The sequence below is a fragment of the Hemicordylus capensis genome, chromosome 15, assembly GCF_027244095.1.
Source record: "Hemicordylus capensis ecotype Gifberg chromosome 15, rHemCap1.1.pri, whole genome shotgun sequence".
Taxonomy (NCBI): Eukaryota; Metazoa; Chordata; class Lepidosauria; order Squamata; family Cordylidae; genus Hemicordylus; species Hemicordylus capensis.
The window spans coordinates 16,912,396-16,933,930 of NC_069671.1; the positions used below are offsets into that span (position 1 = coordinate 16,912,396).

General features: G+C 49.9%; 2 protein-coding genes and 1 gene segment (V, D, J or C); all 3 read right to left on the reverse strand.

Annotated features, from left to right (window-relative positions):
• Positions 1–4,519: 4,519 nt before the first annotated feature.
• Positions 4,520–8,404, reverse strand: LOC128338047 (immunoglobulin lambda-1 light chain-like). The gene is made up of 5 exons (XM_053279901.1): positions 8,356–8,404; positions 7,384–7,722; positions 5,708–5,785; positions 4,663–4,943; positions 4,520–4,570 (listed from the first exon to the last, which is right to left on the reverse strand). Exons 1-5 carry the CDS (start codon positions 8,402–8,404, stop codon positions 4,520–4,522), a joined length of 798 nt encoding a protein of 265 aa, XP_053135876.1.
• Positions 8,405–9,367: 963 nt separating this feature from the next.
• On the reverse strand, positions 9,368–10,141 carry LOC128338048 (immunoglobulin lambda variable 5-39-like). The segment is given in 2 exon segments: positions 9,368–9,858; positions 9,967–10,141. Coding segments are annotated over 2 exon segments (528 nt in total).
• Positions 10,142–16,372: 6,231 nt separating this feature from the next.
• Positions 16,373–21,331, reverse strand: CHCHD10 (coiled-coil-helix-coiled-coil-helix domain containing 10). The gene is made up of 4 exons (XM_053279912.1): positions 21,040–21,331; positions 18,032–18,257; positions 17,124–17,274; positions 16,373–16,655 (listed from the first exon to the last, which is right to left on the reverse strand). The coding sequence occupies exons 1-4, from the start codon at positions 21,084–21,086 to the stop codon at positions 16,636–16,638; spliced, it is 444 nt and encodes a 147-aa protein (XP_053135887.1). The 5' UTR covers positions 21,087–21,331; the 3' UTR covers positions 16,373–16,635.
• Between the last annotated feature and the right edge of the window lie 204 nt (positions 21,332–21,535).

Sequence of the window (21,535 nt, forward strand, 5' to 3'; positions counted from 1 at the left end):
GAAGTGCAGCCCCACTGTCACTCCAGAGCCGGGGTTCCCACCCTGCGGTCCTCTGGAGGTTGGCCACAATAAGTTTTAGCTGTGGGTGATGGGAATTGTAGTCCGTCAGCATCTGGATGACCCCAGGTTGGAAACCCCGGCTCTAGTGAGTGGAGAGCGAAATGACAACCACGGAGTAGAAATCCAAAACCTCTAGGATCAAACCACTGGAATGGAGATCTGCTCCAGCGTAGCCTGCCTCAACTTCTCACCTGTGCAAAAAGCCAAGAAGACGGCGAGGAGGAGATTCCACGTCATGGCTGAGAATCGAGAGCAGCCCTGCTGAATGCGATCCTTATGCTCTTATTTACATCCTCCGAAGGGCCGAGAAGGGTCAAATTTATGCAAAGCTGCACTTCCTCTGCCTTCCTGTATTTGGTCTCTGCAGAGGAGGAGGCAGCCACAGTTTTAGGCAGGAATGCCCTGGGCCATGAAAAGCTGCAATGGAGAATCTGGAAAACGTGGATGAGATTTTGCTCAGCAAGCTGTGTGAACACCTTGCATGGGTGTAATGCCATTCATCATTGCACAAACATAGCATCCATCAGGATGTCGGCCAATATGCTTTTGCCGCATCAAAGAGCTGGGCTTGGGGTAGCAAGCATGAATTGTCCTCTTTGCTCAGCAGGGTCTGCCCTGGTTTGCATTTGAATGGGAGACTACCAGTGTTTCCTCTAAGGGGTGAACGTGTGCGCACGCTCACACGTTTTTTGATGTCCCCTCAGTTCATTTTAGATCCCGCTCAGGTTGAATCAGGAAGGCCCCATTCTGAATGCATGTGTGCACACACTGCTTTGATACTGCTGCCCAGAACAAAACTCATTCCACACACACATGGAAAAAATTAGAGGGAACACGGGAGACTACATGTGAACACTGTGAGATCTTCTGCTTAGGGATGGGGCCGCTCTGGGAAGAGGACCTGCCTGCTTGCATGCAGAAGGCTCCAAGTTCCCTCCCTGGTGGCATCTCCAGATAGGGCAGAGAGAGAGAGACTCTCGCCTGCAACCTTGGAGAAGCCGCTGCCACTCTGTGTAGACAATACTGAGCTGGATGTCCCAGTGGTCTTACTCGGTATAAGGCAGTTTCCAATGTGCCTGTGTAAAGGTGAGCTTTGCATAGAGCATCTATCTATTCCTACATCAGTCCCAGAAACCCGGGACATCACTTCCATATTCCTTTAACCGCCTCATTTGCGAGGATGATGCTACTGGTGTGCATTTTTGCTTCCTCCCCTGTCCATTAGAAGCCGAGTTGCCAGTTTACAACCCAGAGAACCCAACTTCACTTGTAATGTTATCAGTGCAGTGGTAGGTTTTTCGGTCCCCCCCTTCCAAAAGTTCCTCCGCTGATCCTGCTTTTCTATCGCCTCCCCCACCAATTAGTAAGGTTAACGCTGTCCCTTTCTAAAATCAGCACAGCGATGGGGACATCTAGTGGCCACTGATGAACCGCATTGTGTGTTTCTATCGCAAAACTGTCAGAGGTAACACAGTCTGCATTCCTTCAGGATGGATTCCATCTAGAGACATAAATGAAGTTGTGCGGGGTGTTGTTCCTGAATGATGAGCTGAGCATTCTTCACACTTTAGTGTGAGTTTACTGCGAGGCTTTACTGCGAGCCCAAAGTGGTCCCAAAAAAACCGATGCAAAAAGCGGATTTTTTAAAACCCCAGATATAAATCGAGCGACACTCTAACGCACAGTGAAAAACCCGAACCGTGTGTGAAGTGCTCCCTGATAGCTCACAGGGACTTCGGGGTAAATCTGTCCGATACGTGAACACATACTCTCCACTCCGGAGGAGATGCGAGCTAAAGGACTTTAAAGGCCCTGTGTGGAAAAGGCCCAGGGAGGATACGGAGATAAAGACCATTTTGATGTATCGATTTTGCTGAAATCTGAAATGCAGAGGTTCATTCAATGAAATGACATGTCCATTCAGCATTTGAAAAGGAGGCAGGAATTGGATGTTTGGTTACTTTCCAAATATTTGTGATTGTTTGTTTAGCCTCTCTGGGCTGTCCTGGAAGTCTTTCATTCAGCATCTCATGCCACAAAGGGCATCTATAGCAAGATGAGATCCAGCTTCATTGGCTGCCCAGAGAGGGTGAAGAAAAGCAGAAAGGGTTTTTGTCTCACTTCCCCATCTGAATAAACGGCTGTGCAACGCACTCCCAGTCCACACACAACAGTAATAATCCGCTTCGTCATCAGCCTGGACCTCGGTGATGGTTAAGGACATCGTGTTCCCAGACCTGGACCCAGAGAAACGGGCGGGAACATCAGAGGGTCTGCTGCTGGTGGTATAGATCAGCATCCGTGGAACTTGGCCCAGTTTCTGCTGCGCCCACCAAGGGTAGTTGCCATCAGCCAGTGTTCCCGGGTTGTATCGGCAAGAGAGGGTGACGGTCCCGCCGAGAGAGACGGTCTCTGGGTTCTTCAGGGTCTGCAGCTGCTGGAGACTGGGACCTGGAAGGAAGGAAAGGGAAGGGGATGCTTACTGAACTCTCATAACATTCACAAAGCCCAGAACGGCAGTAAAACAGAATTCTTTGGCTTCAAGAGCGTCTCTCACCAACTGAGAGAAGGATGGTGAAGACAAGCAGGGCCTGAGCCATGGTGAGGAAATGTGATGACCTCCCAACAGCAAAAAAGATCTCTGATTGGCTTTTCCCCAGTCCCTCTTAAACCCCCAGAGATCAGGGGCGCAGTTCCTTCATGCAAATGGGTTGTGTTTTAACAGCCCTAACTGGCCAGAGACAGCTAGAGAAGAAGCATAAGGAGAAAAGCTGCACTCTTTCGGTCCAAACCCCATCTCTTTGTGCTTAGAGGCAAAGTGGTTCTCAGTGTCCTCAAGAGAAAATTAGAGTGGTAGCAAGCATGAAGTGTCACCTATGCTAAACAGGGTCTGCCCTAGTTTGCATTTGAATGGGAGACTACATGTGAGCACTGCAAGATATTCCCCTTAGGGGATGGGTCTGCTCTGGGAAGAGCATCTGTGGTTCCATGCTCCCAGCATCCGGCTGGTGGCATCTCCAAGAGAGGGCTGAGAGAGACTCCTGCCTGCAACCTTGGAGAAGCCGCTGCCAGTCTGTGAAGACAATACCGAGCTAGATGGACCAAGGGCCTGACTCAGTATATGGCAGCTTCCTTTCTTCCTGCACAAAGGTAGCAACACTAAATCTGCGCTGGGCTTTTCATAGAGCATTAATCTATTCCCACATCGGTGCCAGAAACATGGGACATCACTTTAATATTCTTCCCACTGCCCCTTTTGCCGAGATTTTATTTTATTTAGGGTTCAGTTTTTATACCACCTTTCATAAAGGTACTTAATTTTTCTATATAATCTGGTTTGAGAACATTGGTTGACGAGCGGTATATAAATATTTGTAGTAGCAGTAGTAAAGGAAGAATGTTCAGCCAACAGATAGAAGGAGAAGAGGATTTGTCCTCTGCTGCTCCTGAGGGCAGGATTAGAACCAGTGGGTTGAAACTACAGGGAAGCGAACTTTGAGTAGGCATGAGGTAGGATTTCCTAACTGTTAGTCAGTGGAACTGCTGGCCTCATGCCTCAGGGGGCTCTTTTTCATTCAAGGTGTCTGGGTGGCCATCTGTCAAAGACACTACTAACAATTTCCTGCACCGTGCAGAGGTTGGATGAGGAAACCTCCTAGGTGCCTTGCAACTTTAACAGTGTGTGATTCCTTCGTTCCCAAAGGAAAAAAAGCTATAGAAACAAGGCTGCAATTCTCTGCATGCTTACCGGGAGAAATTTTCTCCTGAACTCAGTGCTAAGCAGAGTCCACCCTGGTTTACATTTGGATGGGAGACCACATGCATGAGCAATGGAAGATCTTCCCCTTAGGAAGTGGGGCCACTCTGGGAAGACCACCTGCCGGCTTGCATGCAAAAGGTTCCAAGTTCCCTCCCTGGCAGCATCTCCAAGATAGGGCTGAGAGAGACTCCTGCCTGCAACCTTGGAGAAACTTCTGCCAGTCTGTGTAGACAATACCGAGCTAGATGGACCAAGGGTCTGACTCAGTAGAAGGCAGCTTCCTATGTTCCTATGAGAGAAATGTTTTCTGATGAATGTTTGTCTGCTGTTCATGCAGCCACTTCTGCTGCCCCCTGCTGACAATGGTAAAGGTAAAGTGTGCTGTTGAGTCGGTGTCGACTTCTGGCGAGCACAGAGCCCTGTGGTTGTCTTTGGTAGAATACAGGAGGGGTTGACCATGGCCTCCTCCCACGCAGTCTGAGATGATGCCTTCTAGCATCTTCCTATATCACTGCTGCCCGATACGGGAAACAGACCAGCAGGGATTCGAACCGGCAGCCTCTGGCTTGCTAGTCGAGTCATTTCCCCGCTGCACCATTAGGCGACAATGGTAGGCATGTGGAATTGAAGCAGTTCCTGTGGTTCGATTCTCCTTTTCCGGGTGAGATCAAAGGGGACGAGTTGAGAATTTCAGCCTCCTCATTCACACTCCCCCTCAGATGCAGACCAGAAGAAGTTCTTCAAGATATTCTGTTCCCAGGGGAGGAAGAGTGAAGAGTGAAGGTTTTTGTCTCAGTTCCACCTTGGGCTTCACCACTGTGAGATGAGCCACTGCTTGCTACCCATATAGCACAGTAATAATCCGCCTCGTCCTCAGCCTGGGCGTTAGTGATGGTTAAGTAGCCGGTGCCTCGGTCTCCCGACGCAGAAGCAGTGAACCGGTCTGGGATCCCTGCTCCCCTATCAGTTTTCCAGGCCACAAAGCGAGGGCCCTGACCCTGTCTCTGTTGATACCAGCCAAGATCGCCCACGCCACCGTTGTTCGTACAGGAGAGTTGAGCCAGTTGTCCGGGATGCACAGACTCCGAGGCCGGCTGTGTCAGAGTTATCTGTGAACTGACACCTGGACAGAAAGGAGAAGCAAGCACCATCAAGCTGACACATTGCTTGTGCTCTCAGATAACTTGGGAGGAGAGCTGGTCTTGTGGTAGCAAGCATGGATCGTCCGCTTTGCTAAGCAGGGTCGGCCCTGGTTTGCATTGGAATGGGAGACTACGTGTGAGCACTGTGAGATATTCCACATGGGGGATGGGGCCGCTGTGGGAAGAGGATCTGAGGTTCCAAGTTCCCTCCCTGGCAGCATCTCCAAGAGAGGGCTGAGAGAGACTCCTGCCTGCAACCTTGGAGAAGCCGCTGCCAGTCTGGGTAGACAATACTGAGCGAGATGGACCAAGGGTCTGACTCAGTAGATGGCAGCTTCCTGTGTGGGGTGGGGTGCCATGCCAATCCTTTTCCGATGGAACAAAAAAAAGGCATCCCATCTCTTTTCAGGTTGACAGAATGGTCTGCTAACCACCCTAGTCCTGCAAATATCACAAAAACTACGCTCCCTTAAGTGGCACAGCAGGGAAATGCTTGTCTAACAAGCAGAAGGTCGCCGTTTCAAATCCCCACTGGTACGGGCAGCAGCGATATAGGAAGATGCTAAAAGGCATCATCTCACACTGTGCGGGAGATGGCATTGGTCAACCCCTCCTGCATTCTACCAAAGAAAACCACAGGGCTCTGTGGGCGCCACGAGTCGACACCGAATCGACGGCACACTTTACCTTTACCTTTCATAGCTTTGTGGCTCACCCAGGGAAGCCAAGCCCACCACAGCCTTACCTAGGCAGGAATAGAGAACAGCCAGGGAAAACAGAGGCCACGTCATCGTGGGGTACCTCTCGGAAGGAACTGGCGTTTCTGGAGACAAAGAGAATTCATTGGGATCTTCTCCCCGCCCTTCTTAAATCAGACAGAGCCCTGCATGCAAATTTGCTGTGTGGCCATTATTAGTTCTGAGAAGATGCAAGCTCCTAGCCAGCCAAGGGCCCACAGCTTCAATTTGCATATTGAGGTTGGTTGGTTTTTTAAACAGGTGGGAAGAGCCCTTGGCTTATCCAGGATCACAGTGAGGGAGGAGGGAGGATTTTCATGCCTCTTCTCTGCCTGGAACAGGCCATTTGTTCATTCTCTGGATGTTGAGTAACTAGGAGAGCCGTTATTAAATTCAATGATCTGTGGGCTGGATGTATAGCCAGATATTAGATGTGCACAAAAAACTGCTGAAAAGCCACTCGTGATATTAAACCGTTTTCTCAGTATGGTCTCTTGGAAGGACCCAGGAATCAGAAGATACAGTCAGGCTATGATGGACTTGGTTCTCATGACGGAGGGGGAAATCTGGTCTTCCAGTGGTGGGCATGGATTGTCCCCTTTGCTAAGCAGGGTTCACCCTGGTTTGCATTTGGAGGGGAGACTACCTGTGTGAGCACTGGAAGATCTTCCTGTTAGGAAGTGGGAGAGCATCTTCTTGCATGCAGAAGGTCCCAGGTTCAATCCCTGGCAGCATCTCCAAGAGAGTGCTGGGAGAGAGATTCCTGCCTGAAACCTTGGAGAAGCTGCTGCCAGTCTGTGAAGACAATACTGAGCTAGATAGACCAAGGGTCTGACTCCGTATATGGCAGCTTCCTATGTTCCTATGCATTTGAATATGCTCTCTGACCATTCAAATAACTTTTTTTGGTATTTTTTAGAAGCAATTCTAAGTATCATAGGGCAGGGAGAGACTCCTGCCTGCAATCTGGGAGAAGCCGCTGCCAGTCTGTGTTGACTATACTGAGCTAGATGGACCAAAGGCCTGACTCAGTATATAGCAGCTTCCTATGTTCCTGGTCCACTCTCCTCTTGTAAAGGAAGGCCACGCTTCACTGCAGCAAACTCTGCCATTTCTTTAAAGTTAAATGGAAGTTACTACAGTGGCACCTACTGGCCACTGAACATCATGCAGTCCCATTGCTGGAGAAGGAAACCCAGCTGGGCTTCCCTCATCATGCACAGCACCCTAGACCCAAAAGAGCAAGGACGGGGTCAGAAAGTGATATTATGTGGAGAGTGGGAAATACTGGAGAGGGAAATCTCCAGGAATTGCTTCAGTCAGAGACGGCAACCCAGCAGCGAAAGGGATGGGGCCGTCGCTCAGTGCTAGAACATCTGCTTTGCGTGCAGGAGGTCCCAGGTTCAATCCCTGGCAGCATCTCCAGGTAGGGCTGGGCGAGGTTCCTGCCTGAAACCCTGGAGAGTTGCTGCCAGTCAGTGTAGACAATACTGAGCTAGACGGAGCAATGGCTGGACTCTGTAAACAGCAGCTTCCTTTGTTTCTATGCACAAAAATGAAGTCCGGACTGTGCAAAATGTGTTCACCCAGGCATTCAGCTAGACCCGCCCAGAGCTTTACTGTCTTACCAGCTGCACACACGTCCTCCCTAAGGGACTGTGGCGGGTTTTTGGCCTCCATGTGCCTGCAAACTGTAGCACTGTGTATTCTCCTCCTTTGGATGTCAGACAGTAATAGTCCCCATCATCCTCTGCCCAGACCCCAGAGATGGTCAGGTAGCAGGTGCTGCTGGTGGCATTTTTGGAAGCCGAGAACCGATCAGAGACCCCGGAGGCTTGACCTCGGCTGGACCCATCCTTGTAATAGAGGAGGTATTTGGGTGGCCTCGGGGGTCTGTGCTGAAACCAGAGGATGGTATACGCCGTGATGCTCTCACTGGAGAGGGTGCAGGGGAGCCAAGCGACTTCTCCGAGGGACGTCCGAATGGAGCTCAGCTGGGTCAGGGTGGCTTCGGCACTGCCCGCTGCGATGACCCCCCAAAACAGCACAGACCTGATTAGCAAGCGGTGATCTCAGGATCCTCACCTATCATCCAGGGGCATGTAAATTTATTCACTGCTAGATTTATAGACCACCTTTCTTTGACCGCAAACCCTTCCCATATTCTACCAAAGACAACCACAGGGTTCTGTGGTCGCCACAAATCGACACCGACTCGAGGGCACAACGATACCTTTACTACAAGACCGGCTCTCCTCCCATAGACCAGCAAGCAAACCTCTCATCATCCAGCTACAACTCCCATCATCCCTGACTGTTGTCCACCGTGGCTGGGGGTGATGGGATTTGTAGTTGGACCTGTGAAGGCCTGGATTAAAAAAAAAACTGGGGGGTAGAAACAGTTTGTTTTCCTTGTAGGAAATGTGAGTTTGTTTGTTTCGATTTTTCTCCAAGGAAACCTGGCCCAAAGTTTCTCCAATTCCGCCCCAGGCCTCTACATCTCTAGTTGTAGTCTCACAACAGCCACAGGTGTGCAGCCCTGATTGAGATGGTTCTGAAGCCAATCTATTGGCAAGAGAGAGGATTTAAATCAGTTCCTCCGGGTCGATCGCATGGCTATCCATTCAGGACACACATCAAATCAACATCTCTATACCTGCCAAGAGAACCCCCAGGAACCAGAGGGCTGGTGCTAGCAGATCCATGGTCCAGACAAGTGTATGACGCCCCTGGCCAGAATGCAGTTGATTTCGAGGTCTCTTGACTTTAATGACATCTTCGAGCACATTTAAATTCTAGGACGGAAGAGGTGGGACCGGAGCAAAGGCAGGATGCAAATGAACCCCCAGCTGGGCAGAGGTTGGCGTTTCTTAACTGGAAAGCTAGGCGAGTAAAGAGAAAACCAAAGGAAAGAAATCTCCTTCTGCCGGATGCAAAGGGCCAAACTATGCCTGTCAGCAAATGCATTACTGTGCCATTAGAGGCTAGACTTGACTCACAAGTATCCGCCACGTAAGGTGTTAGATTGGGACCATGATGTGGAGGCAGGAGGTGTTTGACCCTTTAGTCCCACACACTGAAACATCTCCACAAAGCAGTCCTTTGACCCCCAAATTGCCATTTTGCTACAAATCCCATTTAAGAACATGTCGGCTGGGCCCTAATTATCCCTTAAAAGTGTGAAGAGGAGGGCATTAGCGAATCCTTTGCTGATAATTTTGAAGATAACAAGAAATTCTGATCAATATAAGCAGACAGACAGAGGGGGGTGTGTGAGGGGGAAAAAACCCTTTTTTTAAACTCACAAGCAGCCAATTTTCAGGTTTCTCCTGAGATTCCCTGATGTTACATCACTTCCCCTGTGATTCTCTGGTGTTAGGTCATTTTACATCAGGGTTCACAATGGGTATACCAGTTACTTTAAAAAATTGATTGAAAGGTTGGTCAGAAAATCCCCAATCCCAACTTGATCCAGACCCCAATCCCAACTTGATCCAGACCCCAATCCCAACCTTCTGAAGGATTCGAGGGTTTCAAACCGACATTTGCGGCATCAGATTAGAATGAGTCGGACCTGATCCCGACATTTGTGTTCACGCACAGCCCTAAAAACATTCAGAGTATGCCTTCTTAGGGCGATCAATAGACTTCAAACACGGATGGTGCTGTATGAATAAAGACAAATCATTGTAACTATAATAGGAACAGAATCTCAAATGCTTTTGTGGGTTTTGCCATTTCACGTGATGCATCTGCTGATGCGTGACCCCCTGTGTCAAGCAAGAGGGTTTTGTCTCAGTTCCCCATCAGGATGGATCACTGTGGAACCCGCCGCCACTGGCCTTGTAGTCCCATGAGCTGCAGTAATAATCATCCTCGTCTTCAGCTTGGACTCCTGCGATCACTAAATTCCAGCGGTTGTTGGCAGTATCAGGGGTGGAAGTGAATCTCTCCGGGATCCCAGAACCCCTGCCCTGGTCACTGCTGGTGTAATAGTGGTATACAAACCGAGGGGCACCGTCTGATTTCTGCTGGTACCATCTGACCCGCTCGCTGCTGATGCTGTAGCCACTGTTCATAGCGCAAGAGATCTTCACGGTCGATCCTAGAGATGCAGCCACCGAGGACGGCTGCGTTAGCACTAACTGGGACCTAGAACCTACAAGAAGATCATACACAGTGTTAGGGTTGCCCTCCGTAAACCTTCATTCTCCAAGCAGACTTCTTCTGCCATGAATTAAGCCTTCAGCCACGAAGATAGCCTTACCTGAGATGAGAACCCCAAGGAAGCAAGCCACCGGAACCCAGAACATCGCAACCATGTTCTCTTGTTCCTGTTTCTCTTGGATGCCTTTCCTCAGCTCTTCTCTTATATCAGTCCCAAGGAAGCACATTTCCTCCCCCCTTGCTGCTTCTATTGGCCGCCCATACTGGTAACGCATGACATCATAGGATGACCTCAGAAACGGTCTGTTAAGACACCGTGCTTAAAATGAGACGTGCGGGTTGAACTCAACCATCTCCTGTGGATGGGACCACGTTCATGGAAGTGGCCATGGTTTTCTGTCAGGAATGCTGCCGCCGTTTGCTGCATGGAGCAAGGGGGTTGAGCAGGACTTTCAAATTCCCTTCCAGCTCCAAAATTCTGTAATACTGTTATCCTGCCTAGGGAGTTGATGAGCTGTCCTTCACTGGAGGTTTTCAAAGAGTGGTTGGCTGTCCGTCTGTCAGGAATGCTGTGGCATTTCCTGTATCGAGCAGGAGATTTGATTGCAGAGCCTCCAAGGTCCCTTCCAGCTCTTAAACTCTATGATTCTAGCCCCTGGTGAGGATATGGCAGTCTGTTGATGCTCAGAGGAACATCATCATCATCCTATCACTATGTTGAGGTCTGATAGTCAAGTGCCCCCGATCCTGCTGTCATAGCCTATCACACCTATCATAGGTGACAATGCAGGACTCAGTTTCAGAGGGCATGGCTTGAATATTGGCACTTTTCATTTCATTTATTTAGTTATTACATTTCTATCCTGCTCTTCCTCCAAGGAGCCCGGAGCAGTGTACATGGTTATGTGTACCCTCACAACAACCCTTGGACGTAGGTTAGGCTGAGAGATGCGTGACTGACCCAGAGTCACCCAGTGAGTTTCATGGGGAATGAATGGGGATTTGAACTCGGGTCTCCCTGGTCTTAGTCTAACACCCTAACGACTACATGATGCTGGCTCTCATTTGAGAAATGTGACAACTGAGGGTGGATTTGCACCACTCTTCAGCTTGCAGTCATCGGTTTTCTTTTCCTCTCCTCGCAAGCGGGCTTAAGATTGTCCATACATTGGAGGACTGCCCTCGCACTATTCTTGCAGCGCCACCTACTGGTCATCTCTCTAAAGAGATGGAAAAGCAAGCGTTCGCCAGCAATCAGCCCTGCAAAAATAGTGGCGCTCCTGGTCTGACTGGAGAGTGGAAACTCACAAAGAGGGACAATGAGTTTCTTCAGAACCACATAGGGGAGTCTGGAGCCTGCACAAGAGCCCATCATTAAGGCAGAAACTTGAAAAGAAACAGAATAAAGCAACATGTTAAAAGGACTCTAAGCCACCTAATGGTGCAGCGGGGAAATGACTTGACTGGCAAGCCAGAGGTGGCTGGTTCGAATCCCCGTCGCTGGTATGTTTCCCAGACTATGGGAAACACCTCTATCAGGCAGCGGCAATATAGGAAGGTGCTGAAAGGCATCATCTCATACTGCGTGGGAGGAGGCAATGGTCAACCCCTCCTGTATTCTACCAAAAGACAACCACAAGGCTGTGTGGGCGCCAGGAGTCGAAATCGACTTGACGGCACACTTTACTTTAAAAAGGGCTCTGTACTCTATGGTATATGGTATGCTCGCTACTCCATAAAACTCTGCTTCTATCAGCTTGTATTATGAATATACTGTGATTATTCTTGGGAGGCGGTACGAATGAGTTGAATGATCAAAGTGGGGGTTGTGGGCCCAGATCTTTTAAGTACCTAGCTAAACTAGGAACTTCCAAGTTTGTTCAAGATCAAGCACTGAACAACAATGGCACAATTGTTCGATCTAGAGGGGCAACTGAATCTCAAAACAACAACAAATATTTATAGACCACTTTTCAGCAACAGTTTCCAAAGCAGTTTACATAGAGAAATAATAAATAAATAAGATGGTCCATCTTTTTGCAATGTGGTTTCCCCCCACCCACCCACCCGATACTTCTGCCGATCCGATCCGTGACCGTGTGGCAAGCGAGAGGTTTGTGTCTCAGTTCCCCATCAGGATGGATCACTGTGAGAAGAGCGGCTTGTGCCATCCCACATACAGCAGAAAGAGTCAGCCTCGTCTTCTGCTTGAGCTCTTGCAATTACACGTTTCCAAAGGCGGTCGGGGTTTTCAGGGGAGACGCTGAATCTCTCTGGGACCCCAGAAGCCCTGCCCTGATCGCTGCTGGCATCATAAAGGTCAAGTGTGCCATCAAGTCAATTTCGACTCCTGGCACCCACAGAGCCCTTTGGTTGTCTTGGGTAGAATACAGGAGGGATTGACCATTGCCTCCTCCCACACAGTATGAGATGATGCCTTTCAGCATCTTCCTGTATTGCTGCTACCCAATAGAGGTGTTTCTGAGGAACATACCACTGGGGATTCGAACCAGCAACCTTCTGCTTGATCGTCAAACATTTCCCGACTACGCCACTTAAGGTGGTGTCATAGTGGTATACAAACTGAGGCTGCCGTCTGATTTCTGCAGGTACCATCTGACCCTGGAGCTGCTAATGCTGTATCCAGCAGACATGTCTCCCTCCGCCTGTCCCCCACTCACTGGTCCTGTGAATGGCCCAAGGTCACCCTTTCATGGCTGGCATGGATTTCCGGAGCTGGCAACCCACTCTCCACGTTCCTAGTCCACCTTTCTAACCCAAGGTTGCACCATGGACTATAACTCCCATCAACCCCAGCCACAGTGGGATGATGGGGGTTGTAGTCCCACATCTCTAGGAAGGCCAGAGTTGTGCAGCCTGACACCACACTGGCTGAGTTCTGTTTTCATTGCAAAATCAGAGAACAACAGTGGTATCTGAAACGGAGAGCAGATCTCGGGCATAGGGGTGGAACTCCACATAATAATGGCAGTTCTGCTTCTTCACATGCAGGTCACATCAGAACAGCCGAACTAGTTGACTTTTAGGAAACCACTGAAGACCCATCTTGCTGTTTAGTGGTTTTTATGGGTAGCTATTTTAAGTCATCTTAAGTGGCGCAGTGGGGAAATGCTTGACTAACAAGCAGAAGGTTGACGGTTTGAATCCCCGCTAACACCTATATTGGGCAGCAACGATACAGGAAGATGCTGAAAGGCATCCTCTCATACTGTGCAGGAGGCGGCAATGGTCGACCCCTCCTCTATTCTACCAAAGACAACCACAGGGCTCTGTGGGTGCCAGGAGTCAAGACCGACTTGACGGCACACTTTACTTTTACTTTATTTTAACTTGAACTTTTATAGGTTTTTATTGTTTTTAAATCTTAAGTGCCTGGAGACTTCAGTGGGCAATACACAAATATGCTAAATAAATAAGTAAACAAACAGCAGTGAATATGTCTTCAAATGCAGACCACCACGGAATAGCCGTGAAGTGGGTGTTTTGGGGGAGAAGTGTCCTACGGGTCAAGAGGAGTGGTGCCCTTTGAGGCACGTCTTCAGTGCTCGTGAGACAAATGATCTCACTAGTGAGACAAGTAGTCACAATCACGTTAATTATTCCTCCAGTCAGACTCATGTCTGGGCTCGAGGTTCAGCAGGGAGGAGATGATGGGACAGCCAGAGCCAAGTTCTGTTCAGGGGCACATTTCCTTACGGCTGACGGGGTTTGATCTCTGTGCACGAGTGAGCAGCAGCAACCAGCCCAAAGGTGCACATTTGCACTGAACAACCTCCGGCTTCCCCTTCCCACCACCGGTGCCGAACTTTCCGTTAGTATGATCATTGAATTCTGGCATGTGTGGGGAACGTAGACCAGCATTGCCCCCTACAGCTTCAATACTGAAATGCGAGTGCTAATGCTGTCTGGAGCTGCTGGCTTCTTTGAGGCACTTCTTCTGTGCTAGTGAGACAAATGATCAGCGTGACGATCACGTTAATTCTCAAGAATCAAGGTCAGGGCCTGAGGAGCACCCACCCAAGGCAGGAGAGTGGTGTGCACTCCAGATCGGTGGATGTGCGTTTGCAAAGATCACAGCAGGAGGAGGGGAGAGTGATTAGCCGGATTAGGAGTGCTTAGGAGGAGGGCAGAGTGTTCAGATAAGCACCTAGAACCATGTTCAGATAAGCACCTAGAACACCTTCCTTATGAGGCAAGGCCTGGGGCTTTTTAGTTTAGAAAAAAAGATTACTGCAGGGAGACATGACAGAGGTCTATAAAATCATGCATGGTGTGGAGAAAGTGGAGAGAGAGGAATCTTTCTCTCTCTGGCATAACACTAGAACCAGGGGTCCTCCCGTGAAATTGATGGCCAGGAAATTTAGGACTGACAAAGGGAAGTACTGTACTTTTTCACACCATGCATAATCAGCTTGTGGAATTCTCTGCCACAAGATGTGGTGACAGCCAACAATCTGGATGGCTTGAAGAGGGGTTGGGATAACTTCAAGGAGGAGAGGCTTATAAACGGCTATTGATCTGAGGGCTATAGGCCCCCTCCCAAAAATGTAGTTGTGCTTAGAGGAAAATCAGAGGGAGAAACTTCTTCAGTTGCCACCTCCTCCATTTCTGCCCAGCTCTGCTCCCAGGGCTTACGCTGCCTCCGAGGGCCCGAAGAGGAACAGCTGGAGGGCCAGGGTCAAAGCCATGAGGAGGCATCCAGGCGTACTCTGCATGCTGAAGCCAAAGGGTCTCGGTCTGGGCATCTCCGGTTCGCTGTTTAAAGGAGAACAAAGCCCTGCCTGCACCAATCACAGCTCACCAGGATCCGTGGGACCCTGCGCTGTAGACAGGCCGAGGGGAACCACCTAACTTCTTCTGGTACCACTCCAGGTGGGATCTATAGGCGGAGGTTCAGCATGTAGCCAGTTGTTCAGGAGCAGAGGAGGGTCTTCACTCCTCCCTCTATCCCCTTCCGCAGCAGACACATCTCCAAGGATGCATCGACTTTATGCCGGTGATGCTCAGATGGGGAACAAATAGCTCTGAGGACCCCTTGGGCACCCTTCAGTTGTAGCCCTAGGGGTATAATTATACCCTGTTGGGACCCCCCCCCCCCACACACACACACGTGGTAGCCCAGATCTCGTTTGGATGTGCATACACCCCTAGCCACAAGCCCCCAAGGTGCCCACAGAAGGCTACCCAATGTCAAAATCATCACATCCCAGGTGCCAGCGAGGTTTCTTCCGGACAGATTTCCGTTCTTTTCCAACCAAGCCTCTCCATCAGCACGCCACCGGACTGGACCGCCAGCAACCGACGCGCTGCTGACTTGATCAACTCAAGCTCTGTCCCAGCTAATTTTAGCACCAAGCCCCACGAGAAACCCCGACTTAACCCAATGCGAATGACCTTCTGCTTGTTGCGTAACTACTGTAGCTAATAAAAGGCAGGCAGGCCAGCCGGCCCTCCCTCGTGCAAAGGAGTTGATCACATTTCCTCCTCAGCTCTTGCAGTCGCCTTCCACGTCCGAGCCATTCGGATGCCGAGGATTAACAAGCGCGCCCTGCTTGCTGCATCACTCCTTGTCCGGAGTTGCTAATTGAGGAGAAGGCTCTACAGAACAGACACTCAGGGAGAGAAACTCAGCATGACATTGCTTTTTTTAATTCCACGCCCCATCATGCAGGCAAGCTTGTTGACTGAGCACCAAGAGCCGGTCTTGTGGTAGCAAGCATGGATTGTCCCCTTTGCTAAGCAGGGCCTGCCCTGGTTTGAATTTTAATGGGAGACCACGTGTATAAGCACTATAAGATATTCTCTGTAGGGGATGGGGCTGCTCTGGGAAGATCATCTGCCTGCTGGTATGCAAAAGGTTCCAAGTTCCCTCCCTGGCGGCATCTCCAAGACAGGACTGAGAGAGACTCCTGCCTGCAGCCTTGGAGAGGCCACTGCCAGCCTGTGCAGACAATACTGAGCTAGATGGACCAATGGTCTGACTCAGCATATGGCAGCTGCCTATGTTCCTATGCATTTGAATTGAGAGCCCTGTAAGATGATCCCTTTAGGAAATAGGGCCATCCCGGGAAGAGCATCTGCATGCTTGTATGCAGAAGGTTCTCTGGCTGCATCTCCAGATAGGGCTGAGCAAGACTGCTGCCTCAAACCTTGGAGAAGCCGCTGCCAGGCTGGGTAGACAATACCACCAGTTCCCTCCCTGGCAGCATCTCCAAGAGAGGGCTGAGAGAGACTCCTGCCTGCAACCTTGGAGAAGCCGCTGCCAGTCTGGGTAGACAATACTGAACTAGATGGACCAAGGGTCTGACTCAGTAGATGGCAGCTCCCTATGGAACCTTCAGCAACCAGCAAGTACCAGATGATAGACTGTGGACCTCTGAAACAAGTAGGCCCTCTGACCCACGATTTGTATCTTCCACTTTTAAGGATCAGGAGAGGGGTGGGTGTGGGTGTAAGTAAATTAACCGAGACATACAGGCAAGTACTAGATTAAAATAAACCATCTCTATTTATTTCACATTTCTCGGTCACATTCAAGCGATGTCCTAGAAACGCCACTCTTAGAACCATCAACCAGAATTCTCCTGGCCGACTGATCTATAACTGGGAATACCGCTAAAGAGGTCAATTGATCTGGCGAGATCCACTCCCATCCCATGTCCACCGGTCGCTAGCCTTTCCATTCCCTTCGGGTCCATGGCTCCACTCCAGGTTTCTCCGATTCTGATGCATTAGGACTAAAGTTCCTTCAGAGGAGAGAAGCAACGCCTGCAAAGAGAGAGGATGACACAGCTCCATTTTAGTGTACAGCAAATCATCATCTCAGGATTGTTACGCAAACGTGAGGATGGGGCCCCGTAGCTCAGTGGAAGAGCATCTGCTTTGCATGCAGAAAGAATTCCAGTTCAATCCCTGATAGCATCTCCAGGTAAGACTACAGGAGATTCCTCCCTGTGTGAGCACTGGAAGAGATTCCCCTCAGGGGATGGAGCCGCTCTGGGAAGAGCATCGAGGTTCCAAGTTCGCTCCCTGGCAGCATCTCCAAGAGAGGGCTGAGAGAGGATTCCTGCCTGCAACCTTGGAGAAGCCGCTGCCAGTCTGGGTAGACAATACTGAGCGAGATGGACCAAGGGTCTGACTCAGTATATGGCAGCTCCCTATGTTCCTATCCAGATGTTGCTGAACGACAACATCTGGAGTGCCACAGGATGGGAATCCCTGTGCTGCAACACTCACCGCTGTTATATTTGCACTGCTTCAGGGCCTCGTTGAAGCCCTCGCATAAGGTCAGGTCGCTCTGGTTCGTAGCACACTCCAAGAACTGCTTCATCTCGTAGTGGCAGGGGCCGTGCTGGGGCTGCTGGTAATACGGCTGCTGCCTCGTCTCCTACAGACGCCCCAAGAAAAGTCGCTGCTAATTCAATTTATCACCATCATACAGAAAAGCAGGTTACATGCTTCAGCCTAACCCACGCCGTGCCTCTAAACACCCTTCTCAGGTCACTTGGCCATTTATCTCTCTTTTTAAAGAATTTAGGATGGCTGGGAAATATCCCCCCCACCCGCATCTTGAAGCCCCAGGTAGGTTTACTCAGAAGGCTAGCCTTCTGACCCGAGTTCAAATCCCTGTTCAGCCCAAAACTCACTGGGCAATTCTGGGCCAGTGACTTCTCTCTCAGCCTCACACGCCTCAAAGGGTTAAGAACATCAGAACAGCCCTGCTGGATCAGGCCCAAGGAGGCCCATCTAGTCCAGCACCCTGTTTCCCACAGTGACCCACCAGATGCCACTGGGAGCCTACAGGCAGGAGTTGAGGACGTGCCCTCTCTCCTGCTGTTGCTCCTGGAGGTGGCCTATAGCCCTCCGACTAGTAGCCATTGATAGACCTCTCCTCCATGAAGTTATCCAAACCCCTCTTAAAGCCAGCCAGGTTGCAGGCTTTCACCACATCTTGTGGCAGAGAATTCCACAGGTCAACTAGGCGTTGTGCGGGGAAAGTGCTTCCTTTTGTTGGTCCTAGGTTTCTTGGCAGTCAGTTCCATGGGATGAGGTGGTTATGAGGGTAACCCCGCAGGCTCTGGGCTCCTTGGAGGAAGACACAAACGTAGTAAATAAAATAAAATCTAAAAAGGTTTCCGCCTCACCTGGATGGTGCTTGCGGGTTTCGCAGGCTCGGAGCTGCCCCCTCCGCTGAACGCCCCGGTAAGAGCTCCGCCCACCACGTGGCCCACGGCAGAGCCTACAGCCACCCCTGCCGCCGTGGTAGCCATTTGGGCCATCAAGCCCGGCTGCTGGGGCTGCGCTGGGGTTGCCACCGCCGAAGGAGGGGGGTGAGCTGGGGGGTGCTGGGCATGAGACGGGGCTGGATTGCTGGGAGAGAGAGAGAGAGAAAGAGAACGGAAAGTCGATGCAGGGTTTGCAGAGGGAGAGAGTCACGCCGAGGAGGACATCTTTCGCCTGCTTCTTAGAAGTTGGCATCAAGAGAGATTCAGAACCAGATTGCAAAGATTACACCCTGGGCCTGTGGCCAGCCTAAACATTGTGGGTGGGTGGGTGGGTGTCCAAAATGAAGAGGGGAGGCAGGTTTTGCCCCCTTCGCTGCTCTCCATTCCATTCCAGAGTAGTTTAAGAAGTATTTGGTTAGGCACGAAAAAAGATCGGTAAGCCCTTAAGAGACAGAGAACCTGCTTTTATTTTATTATATAAACTGCTTCGAAATTTTCAGTTGCTGGAAAGCGGTACATACATTTTTTTTAAAAGCTAGTATGCATAAAGTCCCAGCCTTAGGTCATTAGTAACTTTAGAAGAATCAGGGCCCACTGGGATCAAGCAGAAATAAGCAACTAGATGATTACAGCCTTTTCTTTACTTGTGACCCATCAGAGGTCAGAATTCTCCCACTTTCAAAACACTCTGGTCAAAACCCTGCCACCATAGGACGATCGACCTAGACAGGTCACCTTGAAAACAGCCAGACTTTTTATTGCTAGCTTCTGAAATCCAGCTTGGACAGCGCAGGACTTCGCAACCTTGAGGTTGACTACAACTCCCATCATCCATCCCATCCATTGGGCTGTGGATGATGGGAGTTGTAGTCCAACACCATCTAGGGCAGGGTTTCTCAACGTGTGGGTCCCCAGATGTTATTGGACTTCAACTCCCATAATCCCCAGCCCCAGTGGCCTTTGGTTGGGAATTATGGGAGTTGAAGTCCAATTACATCTGGGGACCCACACGTTGAGAATCCCTGATCTAGGGAACCAACGTTGAGAATTCGTGGCATAGCATAGAATCACACCCAGATCTGCCCCCTGCCCACCCAGCCCCGGAATCCTTGGATAGTAGTGGTAATGTTTGACTTTTCAAACATTAGTAAGTTAATACAGCATTTTGGTGAGCAAAACTTAAAACAGAGTAATATTCAGAACCTAGATTACCCCCCCCCAACAGTAGGACCACATAAGCAGGATGTCTTAAAGCTGCTCTCCCAACATGGAAGGGTTTGTAGGGTAAGAAACAGAGATCTACTTTTTTAAAAAATCTGTTTATCAGGATTCAACCCCAGAGAACTTTGCATAACAGTCTTTCATTATTTATTATCACTCCACAGGAAGCACCTTGACACAAAAGCTCTCAACCTAAATCTTCCGTCATCCACAACTACAAAAGCCAGACCGGAGTGGATACTGGGTATTGTAGTCCAACGTTATCTGGGCACCCAAGGTTAATAAAGGAAAGGAAAGATTGTGCCATCGAGTCAGTGTCGACTTCTGGCAACCACAGAGCTCTGTGGATTTCTTGGTAGAATAGAGGAGGGGTTTATCATTGCCTCCTCCTGCACAGTCTGAGACGATGCCTTTCAGCATCTTCCTATATCGCTGCTGCCTGATATAGGAGTCTCCCATATTCTGGGAAACACACCAGCGGGGATTCAAACCCACAGCCTCCTGCTCTCTAGGCAGGTTGCTTCCCTGCTGCACCATTAGGTGGCTTCTAAGGTTAAGAACCCCTGCCTTAAGACCTTGAAGAGGTGTCTTGGGTGACCGATAAGGAAAAATCTAACTCTGAAATAAAGTCAGTGCCAGTAAAATCCAGGGATCATTTGCTGCTGTAGTGACCATGGACGGTGCAGGAGGAATCTTTGAAATATAACTTGAGATTGTCCCAATAAGGAACACAATGCCGAAAAGGAAGAAGGAAAAGTTCATAATTGCTAAAAAGGCTGTATGTTTTATTAAGTCGGCCATAAGGCCTAACATTTTAAGGGCTCCAAGACAGCATTAAGCAGAAAGGAGATGCATGGTTAACAACAGAAGCCATTCCCAAACCAGGTTGAAGGACAGTTTTCAAGGACATCGTGATGCCGTCTATTTCCAGATCTAAACCACCCACCTATTCTCAGCACCAGAAATCAGTCTTTTGGCTTTAATGTCTTGTGTGGGGAGGGAGAAGACAGACATTTGGACAGGGGCGGGGCGGGGGGGGGAGAAAAGGGAATAACAGCTGGGGGAGAAACCTCTTGGGGGACAAGCGAGAAGCTAACACTTGGGGCAAATTCAGTAAAGTGAGAGGGGGAAACTCTTCAAAAGCTTAGTGGGGGATCTGCACCCCAGGAGGAAAAAGCAGGGGCCCCCAAGCATGTCCAGACAGCCTTTGCATCCAAGAGGTGCGCGCTGGTGGGAGACACATCCAGGCCAGATATTTCACATATACTTTGCATCATTCCTTTTAGAAACTAAGCAGTCTTTACAGGGTGGCTTTGCCAGCCGGTAAAGTCAGACTGAGGAAAACAGTGCCTCTGAGCATGTACAGATGGCCTTTACCTCCCACCACGTCTGTGGAGGGACTTCCAGAGCAGAGAGAGAGAGATACAGACACTATGCATTTTTTTTGCATATTTCCAGTCTTTAAGGAGTGACTTTGCGAGCCTGTGAAGTCACACCAAGGAAAACGGTGCCTCTGAGCATGCACAGACAGCCTGCCACCCACCCCACCCCAGCTCTCTCTCCATTTGATGTGGGGAACTTCCCAGGCAGAGAAAGAGACAGATAAATAGATAAAATACTCTTAGCGTCTTTCCTTCTAGAAAATAAAACATATTTAGGGGTGTGTGATTCTGCTAGCTTTGATAAGTTGTCCGCCCCGCCCCTACCTGGCCGCAGTCGACCGGGAACCGACGCTCCTGCTACCCCTGGGCATCTTCTCGATCCCGGGTCTCTTGAACCTCCTGCTGCTGCTGCTGCCTGCTTTGCCCGCAGTCTCTCCTTGAGCTCCAGCCCAGCGCAGCAGCTTTTCCAAGAACGGCACCCACGTGGCCCAAAGGTCAGGTATCAATCAACGTTGCCTCGGCGCAGGCGCAGCCAGAGGAGTCTCTAAGCTTCTTCTTATCCACAACGTTCTGGAGACATTTTTTTTTTCCCCCTCCCGGTCCACGCAGGCGCAATGGGCTCCACCTTTCCCCTCTGTAGGCTTTGCCCTTCCAGAGCTTTCCGGAAGCGGATTGCAGAAGGGCCGGTCTGATTTTGCTGCAAGCCTCCTCCACGCTCTTAAACGGAGAGAGCCAGCAGCGATTTGTCACCAGCTTCCTCCAGGGAACGATCAAAGGATGTTGCAGTTTATGCCAATGGCTTCATCAGCTGGAAAATCAA